General features: G+C 33.8%; 2 protein-coding genes across 2 annotated transcripts; one reads left to right on the plus strand and one right to left on the minus strand.

The window, feature by feature from the left end:
- LOC113506273 (myrosinase 1-like) lies at positions 1-20,198 on the plus strand. Its single transcript, XM_026889117.1, has 7 exons — positions 1-228; positions 9,909-10,027; positions 10,332-10,907; positions 11,077-11,171; positions 12,957-13,262; positions 14,100-14,341; positions 19,910-20,198. The coding sequence occupies exons 1-7, from the start codon at positions 182-184 to the stop codon at positions 20,115-20,117; spliced, it is 1,593 nt and encodes a 530-aa protein (XP_026744918.1). The 5' UTR covers positions 1-181; the 3' UTR covers positions 20,118-20,198.
- On the minus strand, positions 19,857-20,989 carry LOC113506274 (facilitated trehalose transporter Tret1-2 homolog). The gene is made up of 2 exons (XM_026889118.1): positions 20,754-20,989; positions 19,857-20,488 (listed from the first exon to the last, which is right to left on the minus strand). The coding sequence occupies exons 1-2, from the start codon at positions 20,841-20,843 to the stop codon at positions 20,300-20,302; spliced, it is 279 nt and encodes a 92-aa protein (XP_026744919.1). The 5' UTR covers positions 20,844-20,989; the 3' UTR covers positions 19,857-20,299.
- Between the last annotated feature and the right edge of the window lie 15 nt (positions 20,990-21,004).

The following is a 21,004-nucleotide window of genomic DNA, read 5'->3' on the forward strand; positions in this document are numbered from 1 at the left end:
AACGCGCCGGCGCATTCAGTGCGCGTTCGTTTTTGGCGCGCATTAAACGTTACCACAACGATTAATTTATTTATTTACGCTAACTTATTGTAATAAGAAATGTATTAAATTATTTTTCTCGCAGTGTCGACAAAGTGATATTTTTAATTTATTCGTATTATAATTAGTGATTTATTGGAAAATGGAGTTCTTTAAATATACTGTGTTATTTGCCGTTTTGTGCGGAGGGTGAGCTATATTTTATTTATTTTTATTACATCTAATTCATATGAAAAAATTATATGGAAATCATCCATGTTTTTATACAAGCAGGTTAATAACAGAAATGACAATGATTATGTAGAGTTGTTTCAACAATTGGCTTTCTCGAAGATTGGGGCACTAAGAATTAATTAATGTTAATAATGCTTTATAAATTATTGTAAAATTAACGAAATTAATCAAAAGTAGGTATTAAAATAATAACATTATAGTACTTTAATTAGTAATAGATTATAAGTTAGTACAAAAATATTTTTCCGTAGCTTTGTTATGTTAATTGACATTTATTCTTGATTAAGTAACTATGCCTAATGAATCTAATGATATAATCTAAATATCAAGACACACTTAAGTACCTACAATTCCAGCATGTTGCTATATCGATATTTAATTACACATTTGGAAGGAAATGCGTTATACATGGATACATAATGATACTCATTAGTCAAATCAAATTATTAGACACTTTTTCCATATACTTCATAAAATATTTGTGTATATTTTTAGTTATTTAGCGTCTATTAAGTTTAAATGGATAGGCTTCTGGTTGTCACAACGCTAGAGTTGATTTAGCAGTCTTAAGACCGATAGTTTGGAGTTCACCATCATCACTATCCACAGCCCTAGTCCTCCCACTGCTGGGATTTGGCCTCTCCTTTTTCATGTGGAACCAACCAGAGTCCATAATCTTGAGCTCACGGATCTGCTGTATTTTTATTAATAACACGTTTGACTGGAAAAAAACACGCATTATTAAGAATAGACAGTGACAATATGAGTTATCGTAATTATAATTTTATTATCCTTACTAGGTGTGTTATATAAATGTTATAGTCGTTTCATTACTGCAATTAATTTTGCATAAAAATATTGCAACAGACACTAGTTAATTTAAAGTCAGTACCGGTAGGTTTACCCCGGTTTTAATTTTAATCCTTATCCATGTTCAAACGTTGTGTCAATTTAGGTACTAACGTTTTGTCATGTAATCTTTTTGATTGTCAACAACATTTTCGTTTTTCTTAGTTTTTCGATTCTTGCTTCATTATTGCACTTGCACATAATTTTGTAGAAAATATGTACATTGAATATAAAAATAATGCTTGCTGATCTGATTCCATTGCGTATTCGCTGATGTACTAGGGTAAGCTACCATTACCATTGAGTATTTGCTTCATGTCAATCAGTTCATAAATAAAAAAGTTATTTCATTCAGAATATGTGAGAAAATTTGTTCAAAGATCCATCAAGAATTATATTGACCAAACTCACTTTCCCGCAAACGATGTTGGTGGCATAGCTTGTTAAGTATATACTTAAATTGTATTTACAATGTAAAATCGCTTGTCGAGAGGGAAATTACTACTATTGCCCGAATTCCGCTACTTACAATTCCTGATGAATCAATGGAAATCGGAGTAAATTGGCACTATTCGTATTCTCATAAGCATTTAACCAATAAAATAAAAAATGCTTACTGACACAATAATTAAACTAAAAAAGACCGGCCCGTACTGAATTTCCAATACAACCTAATAATGTTAAGTGGGGTACGTGATAGTCATTCGTTTCCCTTCGAATCAGAATGTGAAGTCTGACAGAGTGAGCTTACATCTCAAAGCCTATTTAATATATTAATCACGTAATTAACTCAGAAAAACCAATGTTGGGTGTTAAATAGAAGGCACAATGGTGAATAAATATAAATATAATAAATGTGAACTGTTGTTTTAGCACGATAATGTTCCTAAATGGGGTATCTATAGGAAGAGTAACTGAATTTAAATATTTCGGACATGTTGTCACTAAAACCATATTTGATGATGCAAACAAAGAGCGCGTCGAGCGCACCTCTAGGGTGGGTTGGACAACGTATGACTTTGTCCTGAATCGCCATCAGGAATCCATATCCCGAATATTTCTCATACTAAAATAAGTGGTTTATAATATATTTGGTTCGTATCTCTGTCAATCATAAATAAAATAACTCTTTTCTTTCGAATGGTTTAGCTTATAATCTTATCTCTGACAGTACAACAATACATCAAATAGAAATTATCTTAAGAGCATCGCAATGTCGCGATCGAACAATGAATGATATTTTTTCTAAATTGTTAAATGTTTCTTTACTAGTCACGAAATTATAATTTAAATTTTATTGATTAACGATGAATTTATGTTTTTTAGAAAAAATCAAAAGCCCCCTTAGATTTTGTTCCCTGTTATGTATTTTCTTTCTGTGTGCCTAAATTTGTACACACAGCACGTTTGCTCGTTAACCTGACAAAAAAAAAAACAACAAAATCTTTAAATAATTGTTTCTAGTACTTTGGACCCTCCTTTAACTGAACTCAAGACTAAAGCCTTATCGGGTATTCTAATATTTAGACAATAATTATGTCATTTACACCTAATCACAGTCAGGTACCCAAGTCACTTGAAGAATTACTTATCGCTATAAAACAATGGCATATAATAAAGGCTTTTAACAGTAAGATAATTACTGAGTGTAGTTATCGTTGGTGGTTTGTTTTAGACGATACAGGTTTACAAAACGTATTGTTTAAATAAACTACAGCTTATATGCGATAAAGATATAAATGTGATTATTTGTTACACTAGACCTATCAACGACTTATTACCTACTGGAATTGTAGAGGACAAATATTCGATTCAAATTTCGATCTTACGATATTTCGCATTGTTTACTATTTTATTTTTAACAGTGGTATAAAATATGGACTTGTGAAGTCCAAATGGTAACAATTTAAAATTAGGTTTTTGGAAAATTAGACTTTTTAGACTGCTTCACTGTAGGCTAGTGATTCATTGCAACTTAACTTAAGAGCAGCTTATGGAGTTTCTTTCCGATTCTTTCTCATAACCTAATAACGTAGGAACCGCGCAACAAGAAACATTATTGTAATGTTTTAAAAGTGCCTGAAAAATGATCTAATTTTTAACCATGTGGCGCGCTGAATTTCACAAATATTTAAGACTTAAAACGCGAGGAGCGAACCTGTGGCACGCCCGACACAGTGGGTTTTGCTTGGCATAACCTTAACAACTTGACTATCTATGCAGCTATAAAAATCATTAAATATTGCGCCATCGTATTTTTTTGGCTTAAACTAAGCTTACCCATTCAACTCGTCCGGGCTTAAGTTGATATGCACATTTAATACATTTATTGACATATTACGATACGGATCAAGTCTCGATAAAAACGTTAAGACTATGTTCATCTTAAAATTATGAAAATAGAATCTGGTTATTGAATGGTATCTGGCTGAAGAAATCTTTCTTAGGTTTCAAGTATATGAAAATAAAATTAACCTTGAATATCAATGTGATCGTGAGTTGTTATTTTATTTTACTGACGATTTTGTAACCTGAAACCATTCTACTGCCTCCCATACTTTACATTAACGGTATTTTTTATAGACGAGTGAGATACTGTTTTTCGCGTTAACAGATCTCAAGTGATATCTCGAACGTGATAAATATGATTATTATCATTAGAGGACAATGTGCATGAGCAAAAGGCATAGTATTATTTAATACTGCGACTGAAGTTGGTGCAACGATTACGATAAATGAATGAGATAAGGTTTTCATGATATTATTTAAATCACACGTTAAGGATTAGTGTCTGACAAGATACACGAAGATGGCGCAAAAAAGTATTGTGCAAAAGAAGTTTTTATTTAATGTATTATTACTTTCGATTAGAATTTACAAAATACTTATAATATATTTTGGCGCTTCTCTCACAAAAAATAAAAGGTGATAAACTTACGCACCACAATATTCGTTTTTCATGGTATTGGTGATTTTAAATTGTTTTATTATTCGTGATACTTTACCGCATAGAAACTATTTGCGTCACAGACACTAGAAGGATTTTTGAATATTAAAAATGCGACTAAAATAAATAATATACTGTAAAATAAATAATCTTATGCTCTATATGCTTTAGGTTCGAAGATAATAAATTAATTGTTTTGATAAATTCCAAACGCATTGAAAATCGGAAAATACTTTGTAGATATTATAACAATTTATGTATTGGTTGGCATTAGTTACTTAATAGGGCAATTAAGTTAATGTTTGATTTATAAAACCTTCGCGAACCTAGCTGTTATAATAATAGCGATAGACTTAGTTGTTTAATCACATAGCAACTGGGTTATATAATCGACAGCAATTTATTTTAAAAATGGTCTTTGTAGAGTAATTTACTCCTAAGACTCTAAGAGTGCTATAAATTTGAAAGAGTGTAAATGATAAAAAGGTTATTAACCTCCGGCATCTAAAATAATAACCAATCAAATTTTGTTCACGATTGGTTGAACATATGACAAACAACGTATTTTTTGTCAGCTATTTGGTAGCCGTGTTAAAATTTAAACAAAAGGGAATCATTTTTTTCACCTCAATACCAGACTTCAACCAGATTAATAACAAAAAATATAAGGTTAAAGAAGTCAATGTTAAACTTCGTTGGGGCCGTGTCATAAATCGGTTATAATATAGGTATTTTAAATAGCTGATTAATTTCATAATTCTGCGATACTATCTTGTTAGCATGATTCTGGTTTCAATAAACCGGTCGGACTGATTTCCATTTCTATGTAAATTCAACAATTAGTAAATAGGTGCAAATTTTATCTAATTTGACTTAAATAAATTATAGTTTTTAATGTATTTTATGTCCATCAATTTATGTTTTTTTTTTTTCAATATTTTAACTTAGATTTGACTTTTATTGTACTTTTATATGAAGCCGCTTTTTCCTTTTTTCCCGAAGGTTTGTTTTCGAAACAAAACGAAATCGATTACTAAGACGCTGTCCATCCATATCTGTTACTAGGCTGCATCTCATGAACCGTGGTAGTAAACGTTTAAATTTACACTGTTAAGAGTTTTCAGTTATAAAAATGCCAGTAAAAAGTTGGGTATAGGTACTTTTTATATAATGGAATAGAATATATATTTATTTGTTCAGAAAACAGGTATTTACGATAAAGTGACTATAGACATGTAGTTACTACAATTGTTAAAATGGGTTCTGAGACGAGATGGGTTTTGAGTGATGGGCAATATGTGTCTACGATGATGTTTCTCGCCATTGTTATAAATATATTTGTCAAGCTCTATGCTGAGCGCCTTCAGACCCTCATAAATAAATGCGAGTCTAAGCAACTTTGGGTAAATGGATCAGTTAATCACCTCACCTTGAATTAACTGCGACGAGTTTGTGCGTTAATCACGTAATAAAGCATAAATAGAGCACACTAAGCCTTAAAGCAATTATTTATAACCAAATACAAATAATAATTTTATTGCATAATTTCTGCCTTTAGTGTATAATCTGTAATTACCTTTCGAAACCTTGCGGTTTTTATCGCCTAGCGTTAAGTGATATTGAGTGACTGTCTGGTATTTGCAGCAGTAGGCTACCTGTTGCTGGGAAATTATAAATGTATTTTGTGTTCCGCAAAATCTCGATACGGCAAACATGAAGGTTTTCCTTCGCGGAAACATTCTATACGCGGTATCAACTTCACATTGACAATGACATAGTTCTACAACATTTTAATAATTCAAGAAAGGGCCGCATGTTTTACGACCTTACGCAACTAGCTTATCGAAAGGCATTGAACAAAAGGGAAAGTTATGTCTTTATTTAATTTAAAAGCAATTATTTTAATTCGTTTGAAATGATAAAAGCAATGACAAATGAAGCCTGATATTTTACTAACTGTGTCCATGTGACTGTGTGTTAATATTGTTCGAATTTGTGTATGTACTTTCAATAAGACATTTTTATAACCTAAATGTTTTTATCAATGACTGGCAGCTATATGAAAGATGGATGGAGTCTGCATAACCAACCTTTATTACGAATTATTGTCCATTGAATGTCTCAAATGGTGTACAATCAAATACAAGAGTATTCGTGCATGAGCATAGTACTTTACACATTACTGAACATATATTATCTACAGCTCTGTTATATTTAGTCACGGATATTGTAATTGCATACTTAAATATAACAAATTCGCCTTAAGTTACAAAGTAACTGTTTGGTTCATGACGAAATCCCAGTTTAGTATATTTTTGAAATTGTTGAATTAAAACTATAGAAAATAAAACGCATGTTTCTTTTTGCATCTGAATGTACATCACTGTATGCATTGTCTGCCCTTTTAAGAGCAACTTCATAAAAGGAAGTGTCGTTAAACTTGCCATGTTTTAATACAGTAATCATCTGTGACTGATGATTCAGGTTAACAAAGCTAAAAAGTATACTTACAACATATCCGTTGATAATATCACTCATAAAATACTTATAAACAACTGCATAAGGCAAATTTCGTATTGTTTTGCATTGTCTCTTTCATTTTTTGACAAAAACACCCAAACATTTATTGAGAAGTAATCAGATGCGCCTGCAAACAAAAAAGAAACTGGTGTCAGTTTTTTAAACCTTAAAAATATATCAATTCGAATATAATAACACTAAGTTATACATTCACGTCGAGTACACGGCCAAAGAGTTATTAAGAGTCTAGAATAGGTCTTGAGTGGTAAAAGTACTTTTGTATTGGTTAAACGCCAGGCAAGTTGGTCTTGCGTGATTGTGCAATGTCTATGTGGTTCAATGCTCTTCCTTGCAAACATTTGCAATTGCTTGCATAACATTACTATACCCCATTTGTTTTGATAGGTACTTAAAAAAGTTAACAATCTCAGTGTGTCTTTTTGTATAAAAAATCAATTTAAAAATGAAAGTTGGCTAAAAAACAATCTTAAACAAGGATAGGGATTATCAAATCAAATATGCCTGATATTTATCAGTCGTTTTTTTATTGGTCTTTGTATAAAAAGACTAGCTGTTGCCCACGACTTCGTCCGCGTGGTTAGAAGATATAAGTTATGATTTATATCTGCATTGTTTTTTCCACATTTTCCATTGTATCTTCGCTCCCATTAGACGCAGCGTGATGGTTTATAGCTTAAAACCTTCCTCAATGAATGTTCTATTCCACACAAAAATATTTTTTCAATTTGGACCAGTAGTTCCTGAGATTAGCGCGTTCAAACAAATAAACAAACTCTTCAGCTTTATATATTAGTATAGAAAGATTGTTCACAAAAAAGTACCTAAACCAATAGAATAAAGAATATTTACCTACTTTTTGTATACGGTAGTACATGTCTAGTTTATATATATGTAAAATTAATTTCAAAAGGTCAATATCCTTTCTTGTTGGAGGTCCTTTCACTGCTGTTGTATAAATAAACAAGGTCGGTTTATTATTAAGTCTACATCAAATAGTTATTAGGATTCTGTATAACATGCTTGACGTAGTATTTTTTTCTGTTTCATACAATATGGTATGTTTTGCAAAGTTCAATCTCTAAGCTAGGACGATAACCTTATTATAGTTCATCCGGTTCGTAAATGGTATTTGACCTTTTTTATTTTTATTATTATTGATCTAAGTATGTACATAGTTATGATAATCGCGTATGTTTATTTTTTAAACAAAGTTTAGGTCCGTATCTTTTGTTTTACCTATTATAGTTTGTGTTTTATTCTATTTAAAGTGTTTTGAACTTACACTAGCAGTAATAAACAAAGTGATTGTTTTCTGCCTATGAGAAAAACAAAACACACTAACAACACATAATTTCTTAAACACAATGTAGGTATTTAATGTCAGTAGCTGGCTATACTTCATTCTCACAATTCTTCTTAACAATAGTTTTATGACAAACTAGCTGTTGCCAGCGACTTTAGAAGATATAAGTTACGATTTATTTCTGCCCTGTTTTTTTTTTCCACATTTTCCATTGTATTTTCGCTCCTATTAGTCGCAGCTTGATGGTATATATCCTAAAACCTTCCTCGATAAATGGTCTATTCCACACAAAAATATTTTTTCAATTTGAACCAGTAGTTCCTGAGATTAGCGCGTTTAAACAAACAAACTCTTCAGCTTTATATATTAAAAAAGTAAGTATAGATTAGACAAAGTAGCACATAACTAATATTGTAATTGTAATTGTAATCACTATTAGAATTGTATGCGAACTAATATGCATACACGTATATGTTTCGCAAAAATTTGACTACGAATAGTCCACAGTGTTAAAATTAAAATTCAATAAAGACGTCGGTTTGTCGAATGTCAAATGATGGTCACAGGTTACGATGCCGTCGCTTATTTATAGCTTGATTTTAAGGGAAACGCGATATAACCGACACCGAAGCGGGCGAAAAGCTAGTTAAAAAAATAAATGAACTAAAATTATCATACTTAATTGTGTGTGATGCATATCTCTGAAGAATTGTGATTTGTTATTCATCAGGCAGATGCACACAAGTATACAATGTCATTACCTGTTATTATTTAAGATTACAGTCTTCACCGGGTCATGGTTAATTTGAATTTAATACCGGCGCCTAACCTGTATTTTAAGTGATTAAGTAGCAATAATGCGCACTGTTAATGAGAATCGTAAATTAAAATAAGCATCAATGTGCTGCAAGAAATATTTTTTATTGTTTTTCTATTAACAAAAAAAAAGCAAAAATTAAACAAGTTTCGTTATAATCATTAATCATTAAAATAATACAAAAATAACATTAACTTCTTTCAAGTGATTTAAAGCAGAAATAGATTTTTATCTTATTTATGGCACATAAAAGCAATAGCGAAAACGTGTCTTAGCTTAGCATCACACTAAATATGAATCAATGCTGTATTAAATAAGAAATTCAATTTCTTCGATAAAGTAATGATTATGCTACTAATAGTGGTAATATTCGTGTACCCTCTGCAAACCTTCAGTAAAGAATCTACTACCACTAGAAAATAAATATACCGCTCTCAACGTATGCTGCGCTCACGCTTCCATTCTGCACTAATATTGATTTGAAAGTAATCATACAAAGTGTCGTATACAAAATACAAAAGCGAATTAATTAATGAAGTATAAAACAGGGATCTTCCTCTGTCCTACCACAATGCTGTGCCCTACGGGGTCCATAATTGTTCATTGTAGCTAAAATTACCACCTGTAACTACATTATGGAAGCAATAAAGTATTGAGTATTATATATTGAGATAGTCCATCATTATCCATGACGGATATTCAAAGAAATTGTTTGAAATTTGATTCTTGAGCACGTGACTTCTCGCGACGAGCGGAAACGTGTTTAATCATTGACATGAAGCCTGTCTCACGTTCGTTTCCGCTTCCTACTTGCACTTGCTTCAATAGACTAGTTTCAGTCTATATTCGATGCAATAATTAGGTTTAATTGGAAATATGGATATTAGTCAGGATTTACGTATACAAAAAAGTATTTGCACGCTTCATAAGGCACATAATTGAATGGAAAAATAGGTAAACAGTATTAATGCTCACATTTTTAGCACTTATTTAGTTATATTTTATGAATTAGCTTTTTACAGGAGAGTAGGCTTCACTTTTCGTTCTTTTTCTTTCACACATACGGCAGCGTCGGATCGCTCCTCCCTTTTAAGATAGGTATCCTTTTTCCTCTGAACTTCCCAAGACGTACACTTTTTATTAGCTACTCACATTTCAGATTTTTTTCTCTTTTTCAGGAGTGCAGAAATTTTGAATTTCTCTGGAGGATTAAAATCAAATTACACGTTTCCTAAAGAATTTTTGTTTGGAGTATCGACGGCTGCCTTCCAAATCGAAGGAGCATGGAATGAAGATGGTAATGTTTTTCCCGAAATTATCTATTTAATATCTCTTAAATATAATTAGTTATTTACATGGTTAAAAACAATGTAACCGCAAATCATAGTTAATTTTCTTGGCTGGTCTGGTTTCTAAAATGTGTCTGTGACGAGGTCAATGTTGATAAGCCGAGTAAAAATATGTTAATTACCCACGTTTAAATAAAACCGTGGGTCTTACAATTAGCGTTACCCAGCCTTAGCATATTTAATTAATTATATGACTTCACATTACATTGACATAATTATTTCGGTATAATAATAAAAAATATATGGTTACAGGAAAATCAGAAAGCATATGGGATCACCTGGTACACACGAACAAAAGCTTTGTAAAGGATGGGTCTAACGGTGACGTGGCGGCCGACTCCTACCATCTTTACAAGAGGGACGCTGAGATGGTGCACGAGCTAGGCGTCGACATTTACAGATTCTCCATATCCTGGCCTAGGATCTTACCGACCGGCCTCACAAACCAGATCAACGAACTAGGCCTCAAGTACTACAGCAATCTGATCGATGAGCTGTTAAAACGAAACGTGACTCCAATGGTGACGATATACCACTGGGACTTGCCGCAAAAGTTGCAGAATATAGGAGGATGGTCGAACGCTCATATTGTAGACTATTATACAGATTACGCTAAAGTTTTGTTCGATAATTTCTCCAGCAGAGTGAAATATTGGGTGACTTTCAATGAACCGATGCAGACGTGTTTGGAAGGCTACGGCGGCACGTACCGCGCGCCGGCATTGAACCGACACGGCATTGCCGAATACCTCTGCGCACATAACCTTTTGAAGGCGCACGCAAGCGTCTATCATCTCTTCAACGAGAACTATCGCCATGTTAATAAAGGTATGGCGAGATTCTATTTTCTAAAAATAATTTTAAACTAAACAATTTTAGATTGCAAAATTTTAAATTTCCTCATTTTTTTGTGACAAGAATCTCAGGCAAATGATCATTAGTAGATACGTGGTATCAGAACCAGAAATTATAAAGTTCTTAATTGTTTGTTTTTTAGGTAAAATTGGAATGTCCCTGGATTCCAATTGGGCTGAACCAAAGACTGACACACCCCAAGACAGAGAAGCAGCTGAATTATACCTCAAAACACATGTTAGTATCCAGTGTTAATATAATATTCTTTGTTTAATTACAGTTACATTAAAGATAATGTGCTAATCTTGCACTGATATGACGATTACGAAAACGTGTGTTATTCTGAAATTATAATGAGAAGCAGGTATTTAATAGTTATGGGTACATACACAATGCTGGTAATTTTGGTACTGATCCACCATTGTCAGCAATTACGTGCTCATTTGTCGTACATTCAAAAGTATTTGTTAGTAAATCGCTTACGTCTGCATGATATGTACCTATTCACAAAGTATACTGCTATTAACAAAGTTTTGTAAAGGTCATACATACAGACTCGCTGCAATGTCATTGTGCTCTAGATCAATAGCAAGAAAATTATGTTATTATTGATATTTTCAGTTAAATATTCATTCTAAGGTTTCACGAAAATATCTGGTACCAAAAATTACTTATATAATATAATATATGGTATATCCTGGGAAAACTCACACACGGTTATCTGATCCCAAGCTAAGCAGAGCTCATGTTATGGTAACCAGACAACTGGTAAACTTACTTATATATTTCTAAATACATACATATTATAGGAAAATTACATCCAGACACCAGAACAAATGATCATGCTCATCACACAACATTTGTCCTGGGAATCGAACCCACGACCTCCGGTATAGCAGTCAGGGTCGCTAACCACTAGACCAACAGGCCCGTCTATTGGTTATTAAATTAACATTGGTATAATTCCTATTTTTTTATGTATAAACGACTAGAGCGTATTTATCGAGATTGCCCGACTAGTTACGAACCCAACCGAAGTCCTCCATCATTAGGTAACTATTACGGCGACGGGGTTACCAAAACTAGTTAGGCAATTTCTATAGATACTCATGAGTAAAGCGTAAAACATATAATTGCTATAAATACTTCTGTAAATCTTGATGATGTAACTGGGAGGGATACGATTCTTAATACTGTCACACAAAACAATAATGTTTTGAATAGTAATCAGACAGATGCTGATTAAGAGGAAGGAACTCAATGTACGTAACCATAAAATAACTATACTATTGCAAAATAATAGATACTGCAAACAACAGCATTAAAACAAATATTGAGAGACAAGAGACTTGAAACTATACATGTTATCATATATCTTTTAGATAAGCATGAAAGATCTAAAATTGATTCAGTCTAAACGATATTGTAAACAGTAGACATGTTATGTCCAAAAATACGTACGTGTTAAATATGTATAATGAAGGTAGATAACTTTTTTGTAAAGCCTCTAATGGTATTAGACATGCCAAATACGTTGGCTAAGTAGTAGAACTTGTGAAGTTGGGCCCTGTAGATTCAGCGTGTGGAGAGTCAAAAGCCGGACTCTGCATTTGACGACCTCCGTGGTCGAGTGGCGTACGCACCAATTTCAAGGTGTCGCTAGCTCTGAGGTCCCGGGTTCGATCCCCGGTCGAGTCAATGTAAAAATTCACATTTCTACATTGTCTCGGGTCTGGGTGTTTGTGGTACCTTCGTTGTATCTGAATTCCATAACACAAGCAACTTTAGCAACTTACTTTGGGTTCAGAACAATGTATGTGATGTTGTCCGCATTTATTATTATTAGATCTGATAACTTTTTGACATTCCCAGTAATATGTGATCACCACTCCAAAGTCGCAAGTTAGATCCCCGCGTAGGACAAGCATTGGTGTGATCCACATTATATGCTTCACCCGAGTCCTTAATGTCAGAGGTTTTTTTTAACATGAGTCTATAAATTAATTTTATTTATTTCTTCAGCTTGGCTGGTATGCGCACCCCGTCTACTCCAAAGAGGGCAACTATCCCAAGGAGCTCATAAAGCTGGTCGACGAGAAGAGTCTGCAACAGAACTACACCAGGTCTCGTCTCCCGAAGTTCACACCTGAAGAAGTGAACTACTTGAAGGGAACAGCCGACTTCTTTGGCTTAAACCACTACACTACGTATTTGTTGTCCATGGCTGACGGAGAAGTAGGAGCTATACCGTCGCATGCAAACGATGTTGGTATTGTAAGAGTGCAGGATCCTAAGTGGCCTTCTGATTCGTCATCGTCGTGGCTTAAGGTAAATTAAATATTTTTTTGGTTGTGCATAAGTAGGAAAATAGAGGATTACCCTACCTACAACCTACCTCCACCGTTTTTAAAGTAATGTTGCAGTTGTCGAGCGAGACTTAACAGCTTAACGTAGAGCGCTGTCTCATTTTCACAACTACAGAAATCTTGTATGTGGTGGTAGTTTCCAGGGAACGTACGAATTTCAGTTTAATTTGGACGTTTTATTAAGCTTGTTAAAGACGTTGGATACAAGTAGTGTAACACGTTGCATAACATCACGTGCAACGAGATGCGCAACATGCTGCTTATGACTGTTATATACGTTTTTAAACAAAACACCCTACGGCTGTTGAGAACATGCCGCGTGTCAAATGTTGTCTTGTCACGAGGCTTAAACATGTCAAAAATATGTTACGTAGTTTTTTTCGAAATAGTAAATAAATAGCATCTACAAGTTGATATAAAACCATTTTCTGCATATAAAAAGTAATAAAGCTAGTAAAAAAGAAGTTTTGTATCTGTAAATATCTTACGATCTTCACTGACCTTGTTCGGTGTGTTGAACCATACAATATAATTAAAAAAGTTTAAATAATATTAAGATTTATGTAAACTTGTTTTATAGCACCTAATATACTACATATCTTTTGAGTTCACATGTACTCAATTAGCAACAAAGAAAGAAAATAGACCGTGCATTCAAGTTTAGAACGTTCGTTATATTTGCTTTTTTGTTTCTTTTTTCAACGTTTGCCAATTCTTTTTACAAAATCGAATCCATTTTTCGGGCTGTACGTTTTAAAAAAAATACTATTAGATAAAAATACCTCTTCATTTCTTTCAGGTAGTGCCATTCGGCTTCAGACGTCTTCTAAAATGGATCACGAAAACTTACAACAACGTTCCCATAATAGTCACTGAGAATGGTTACGCTGACTTCAGCGGGCTTGAAGACAAAGCTAGAGTTTCGTACTACAGCCATTACCTGAACGCGTTGCTTCATGCTATTCATGAAGACAAGAGCACTGTCGAAGGGTACTTCGCTTGGAGTTTGATGGATAACTTCGAATGGGACGATGGATACGTGTAAGTATACCTTTGATAACTGCTGATGAATTTAGACATAAAAAATGTTCGTCTTATCCAAGCTAGGATAAAGACAATTTGATGACTTCACGGTAGGTCGCTATGATTTCTGTGGTGTCTGGTATGGGGTAGGGTAGGTTGCAGTTAGAGACGTATCTCTCCGTTTTGCCCAGGGATCAAAAGTTCATAAGGAATGCAAAAAAGCAATGGAATTTGACCCCACATACGCAAGGCAGTTAGATCACGTTACGTGCGATAACGATATTCCTTTTGTGTAGTTTTTCATACAAAATTCAATGTCTTCAATAGCATCGACGAAAATTAAAAAACGTAATTGTATAGTAACATAGGGCATGGACATTGGCTAGTGCCGGTTTTTCTATTATATTTCAAATGAGGATGGTGATTAAGTGTAGCTAGTGTCAGGATGGTGTAACATCTTGTAAGGAAATACAAATATTTTATTTTTGCATACATTTGCGCAAGATGATGATTCGCTCAGTTGAAACTATTTGAATAATGATGACTTTGAATGTCTAAAAAAGTATAAATGTATAAAAAATAGCTAAGTATGGTTGGCAACGAGAGTCAATGAACAAACATAGATCGATTAATACAAAAAATATCTGAAGTCATTCTTTATTCTCGTTTTCGATTTTCTAAACCATCGGTAAATGATGTCCTCGTTACAATAATAACTTTAAAACAATATTATTTAAGGGTTTTGTGTCTAAAGGCTGTCAGTCAGTCTATCTGCCTTTGCGTTCGTTACCAGGCCGCATCTCATCAACCGTGACAGCTAGACAGTTAAAATAATTATGCTGGTGGAGAACAAATTGGATTTTGGGTGACCACAAATTTATTGGTTACCCAACCGACTTGTAAATCTTTAGCCGATTCGTACGGAACATTCAGTTTCGCAAGTCCGATTCGCACTAGACCGGTTTTTAAGCAAATCAGATACCTTTTAAAGACTTGTTTGTATTCTTTAAACTTGTCTTAACGTAACCTATTCTCTGGAAACGCATTAATAAAAGTGAATTGTTTTACAAAGCAGGTAATTACAATACACAATAACTGTTCATTATATGTATTTTATCTCTATGTACGTAAATACCGAAGAGTTTTAATGGTACTGTTGAACTGTAGGCACAGACTGCTATAGATCTCAAGGTCTTCATCGGAGTCTAGATCGCTTTTTCTCCTACATACCTAACATTGACGTAGGTCAGGCTAACGTCAATATGACTAAACTGCGTCACATTTTAAGGCGCACTTGAAAGATAAGATAAGATCAAAGTATTAAAGTAGATAATAAGCAAAAAGTAGAGTTGTACTTAATTGTTGGTTTTTTGGTTCCGGTCACTGAAATAATACACTTGGTTAAATATTTACTGGAAGTAATAAATAAGTTATCGGTACGGAAAATCCTATGGTTCTCTAAGGTTAGGTTTTTTATTTCTTATTGTTACCTGTTTTATTGCTCATTCTATTTTGTGAAAGTCCTTTATTATTATTTCGCTAGGTAAAAACCAAGTCTATAGACTAATAGTTATGGTTTTATGTGTGTTTGTATTGTACTTATATGGTAAAATATTCATCTCTTTTGTGACGTCATGTTCAAGTCAATTTTGGCAAGTTTCAGCGTGACTCATACATTCAATTGCATAGATAATGATGAGTACTGACGTACTGACGTAAATAAACCCGAAGTATATAAAACTATTTACGTTTATCTCTGTATTTTTCCATCGATGACAATACCTTGAACTAATAACTGTCAGATTAAATGGACGTCCATTTAAAACGACTAATTATTGAAGGTGGCATAACTAATAACAATTTATTATTATTTATGATGGGTCCATCATGCGACTAACAGCGACATCTCTTGAGCTATACTTAAGTTACATCTATGTTGTTGTGAATGATCTAACTCTAACAAAGAGGTTTCATATTTTTAGTTTCTTGCGCTGTTACTAGATGTCACTGGCGTCAACAATTAGTAGTTTGTTTTAATATGTTGTTATTGTACTGGCTGATCCAATATCGATATCATTTACTAACTAGACTATCTATTTGTTTATATTCGTGTGGTCTAAAGCGTAGATAACATATCTATTATCTGATTCCTTTGTTTTTGTCAGGTTTGGCTAAAATAGTTTTCGTACACTTTTCAATTCCAGAGAGGTCTTGGCTTGGAATTCAGTTTTGTTATATAAAATTAAAAGTTCTATTTAAAATATATTTCTAGCCAGAACTTTTTAAGACTTAAATTGATTATTAAATCTGGGGCACGCAAGTCTTGTTTTATCGGGAGTTGAAACCCACCCTTAACATCTGAGTTATAATCTAAAAGCTTCAAAGTAAATTTCACCAAACCTTAGGTCGATGACCATCAACTATCTCGAATAAGTTTTGTTATCAGCATGATAAAAATAAAATCCTAGAGTGAAAACAATATTATGTCCATCATAGTTATAAGCACAGTCAACAGCAGGAGTCGGTTAACGACCGATGTAAAAAATTGTGTTTAGATTTTTTTAATTATGTGTCAAAAATTGAAATTATCGTGTAAAGCCTCTTTTGTAAGGTCTCACCAATTTAGTATTTATTAGCTATGTATACATCGATGACTCCAAGATTTGGGATACAATTTCGGTGAATTATTTTTGTTTGAAGCGGAACCTTTAGTAGTTATAAAAAAAATCTCGTTATATTGTTGACTTTTATGAGCATTTTTTTTTCTGGGCGACGATTATGCATTTAAAATTATTCGTTCTTAGCGACCGCTCGTTGTACCCCTCTAGGATATTAGGTTGACCAGATATTACGAAGTAAATCTGAATACTAATTATTAAATAAAAGTACAGAGGACTCCCAAATAAACCAGCACTTGAGAACAAATAGACCGCCTTTTGACAGTACCTAGCCGATATGATAATATCGTTTCAGTTTTGTTTTTTTACTTCCCGGTACTGTTTTTTTTTAAAGATTGTTTATGATTTGGTAAATTCAGGTTGTGTTAACCGACTACTGTTGCTGGTCGTATCAACAAATTTTCTATTCATCGCTTGCAGTATACCATAGTTCCTATCTGAATTTTCATCAATGTGATATCATTTGTCTAGCTGGTGCAAGGATATAACGCTTAACAGACAATAGAACTCAGTTCTAAACTGCGACAACGGCGTGCCTGAATTTAACAGTTATGTACTAATTAAATGCAACGAGAGGGTTTTCCACACACCCAGTAGTTTCCCGTTCATTTAGTTTCTGGTCTTTTGCCTCAACATATTATATTAATTAAGTACGACGTACTTTGGTACACGCAGAAGTAATTAACATATTTATCGAAATGTCGAAACATTGTTTTGATAGTTCGCCGTATTTTTTTTCACTATTTAGGTATTTCTTAGAAGACCAGGTGTCTGTAATAGTTATCGAAGACAGGAAAGGTTCTTATGATTAGACTTGTAAATTCAAACCTTTGAGTACATATTTCCATCAACGTTTACTCATAATAATTTCCCTTAATAACGATGAAATAAGGTAGTGAGCCTTTAATTTTATTTCTTAATACATATTTTCACAGAATCACTTATTCAAGCCTTAGTAAGATACTTCGCTCCAAGCTATAAACAGTACAATATTTAAGGTCGGTATTCAAAACCTATTGTCCAGGGCTTAAGCTGCAAAGTGCATTGTTTGAATTGCAAACAAGATTCTCTCCGCTGAAATAGGCTTACAGGCACAAAGTACAGTCAGATGCAAAGTTATGCATACAAGACCAAAATACTGCATCGCATTTCATTAGTGGAGGGTATTTAGATAGAGGTATGCCTTTAGGGCGTTTTTAAACAATTTAGGTTATGTCCGAGAATTTCGCGTGCCGTTGAATTTAGAGTTTAATAATTTTACAAGTATTTTCGGTGTTTAATATCGATATTTACATTAATATCTTCTTAATATTTCGCTTCACTCAACTGTTTGTATAAATGTCTTAAAAGTTGCAATTTTATTTTATAAGTGATGTGGACAATGTCGGTTTCGGCTAAAGGAAACAATGTTATGGACTTTATGCGTGACACCTAATTCCATTAATTACCTACCTATTTACCAAAATATTTAGATTTCTTTAATGGAGTAATTGAAGTAAGATTTCATTTAAGTCACGTTAAAGTTAAGTTATTTTGACGCCAGTTTTTCCCCTTGGTGATGCATCGCATTATAAATCCAATTTTCACTGTCTTTATCAAATACCTCAACAATGGTTATTAATTAATCCATTATGAGCCTAATTATATTTTAATAATACCTAATTATCGTTTTGCTATCTTGATATACGTCTAATTTAATTTTAATTGACCCCCACAAGGATTCTGCTTACGTAAACATTTTTTTATCTATGTTAAGCTAAGTTTGAAAACTCCTTTTCTGCTACCTTTTTTTTTTATTTGGAATTTAATCCTTGTGACGCATGGGTTTTCACAAACATACAATTCGAATTCACAAAGATATCCAGCCTCAGCTGGGGATCGAAACCCTGACACGTCGCGTTCTTGGTGTGCCATTGTGTAGCCAATACTCGGCTATCCGTGCATAATTTATTTTGAAGCAGTATAAAATTGTTAAAGTCTGTTGTTATATTTACAATAGAACAAGAGTTAAAGTTTGTGTTCATTCATAGCCTGGTTCTATAATTTGATGTCTAATTACTGAATACCTTTTTATATTTTCTCTAAATCGTTAAGCGTAGACGATTGATGAAGTATGTATTTATTATTTCACTACTATTTATACCTTGGTATTTGCATACTTTTTGAAAACAAGTGGTCAAAAAAAATATTTACTTATGTGTGTTTGTTTCCGTTTGATTCCTCGTTATCTAATCACGTGAGAAATTAAATATCTTTCGGAAGCCCTTCGGAATCATAAACATTATCGATGTTTATGATTTACGTTTGGTTTACGTTTAATTTAGAAATGCGAGTCATATAAAATAAGACCAGAAATGCAGCGGAAAATTTCTTATCACCGTGAGACGGATTTAAAAAGTTTACCGACTCGTGCAACGATAAATCTGGTGTAATGACCATTGTTGGCTGCAATTCGTTTCACTTCTCTAACTTTGTAATTATCCTCATTACTACTTTAATAATGTGGTTTTTCTACCGAGGAATATAATAGACCGTTTAGCCTGTCCATTTAAAAGTTGACATTTGAATAACGTGCCAAACAATATTATTATTTTTCGCCTTGTCCTCGTGATAAATGTTGCAATTAATCATTTAGTGTGAAAGGCATTAAGGCCATGATTTGTTGATAACCTATTTTTTTTAACTGCTATTATAAAGTAAATTATCTTGATGAGTTACGATTATGTTGCCATGTTTTTCTACTGTAAATCTCATAGACAGGTGTCTCTTTTTATTTTATACTTCAATTCAAGGTTCGATGTTAGAGAGGAAGATGCAATGAAGTTTCTTGTTGGGTGTGAAATAAAACACGTGAATCAGTCAGAAATGTCTAATTTCACTCTTTTCACAGTTGTAAATGCATTTGCAGGTCCCGCTTCGGTCTGTATCTGGTTGATTTCAAGAGTCCGAACAAGACTCGTACGGCGAAGCACTCGGCCAAGCTGTACTCGGAGGTGATCCGCTCGCGCTCGCTGCCGGCCCACTACGACCCCGAGGACTTCACCGCCTTCTCCGGCACGACCCTACTGGCGCCCACCATCCTCCCTCTACTGTGCCTACATAGGCTACTCTTGTAATAGTGTCTACAATACTTTATACAAAACTGTACGTTGTTACACTATACTATGCTAAAGTATATTAAACTTTAAGTATCAATATCCTTAACTGTCATTCCAACTTGCTTGATCCCTTAAAACACATTAAAGTAAAGCTTATGCTAAACTAGTGAGAACTTATCCGGGCGGTGTCGAGCCTACGCTCAGTACTCGACGGTGGCGAGTTTCTTAGCGTTGTCTCGCGCCACCTCGCGCTTCAGCTGCGCTTGGATGCTCGCGAACGACTTGCCCTTGGTCTCCGGCAGCACCGCCAGCATGAACACCAGCCCCAGGAGCGAGAACGCCGAGAAGCCCCAGAATACTGTGTAGATGTCGTACGCGTCCTTTACCACCTGGAAAGTAAACTTCGTATTAGAGACGATTCATCACCGAATATGTATTGTATACAGGAAATATTTTTTTTTAAATTTATAAAAAATAAAGTGCTTGTATTAGGATATTATTGTTTATATTGATATTGTAAATATTACTTTATAATTTTCGTATGTACAAAAATATTTGATAAATGGGACTTTGTTATTTTACTCTATTTGATTTATTTTCACTCTCCTGCATCAAAATCTCATATTTGGATAGTACCACTCAAAGCAAACTCACCTGGAATAGTTTTTGGACTGTGAACATGGAGATGCCAGTGTAGATATGAGCGATACAGGAAGCGTACAGCTTGACGTTGGTCGGGAACATTTCTCCTATGATGACGTAGGGTACCGTCGATAAACCAATAGCGTAGCACACGATGTAGCAGAGCAGAGCAGCGAGCGGCAACCAGTGAAGTTGTGACACGGCGGCCTTGTTGACGTGATCGAAGTAGAATATGTACCAATTGTACCGTTCATGAGCCCCAC

The sequence above is a fragment of the Trichoplusia ni genome (assembly GCF_003590095.1).
Source record: "Trichoplusia ni isolate ovarian cell line Hi5 chromosome 8 unlocalized genomic scaffold, tn1 tig00003348_group7, whole genome shotgun sequence".
Taxonomy (NCBI): domain Eukaryota; kingdom Metazoa; phylum Arthropoda; class Insecta; order Lepidoptera; family Noctuidae; genus Trichoplusia; species Trichoplusia ni.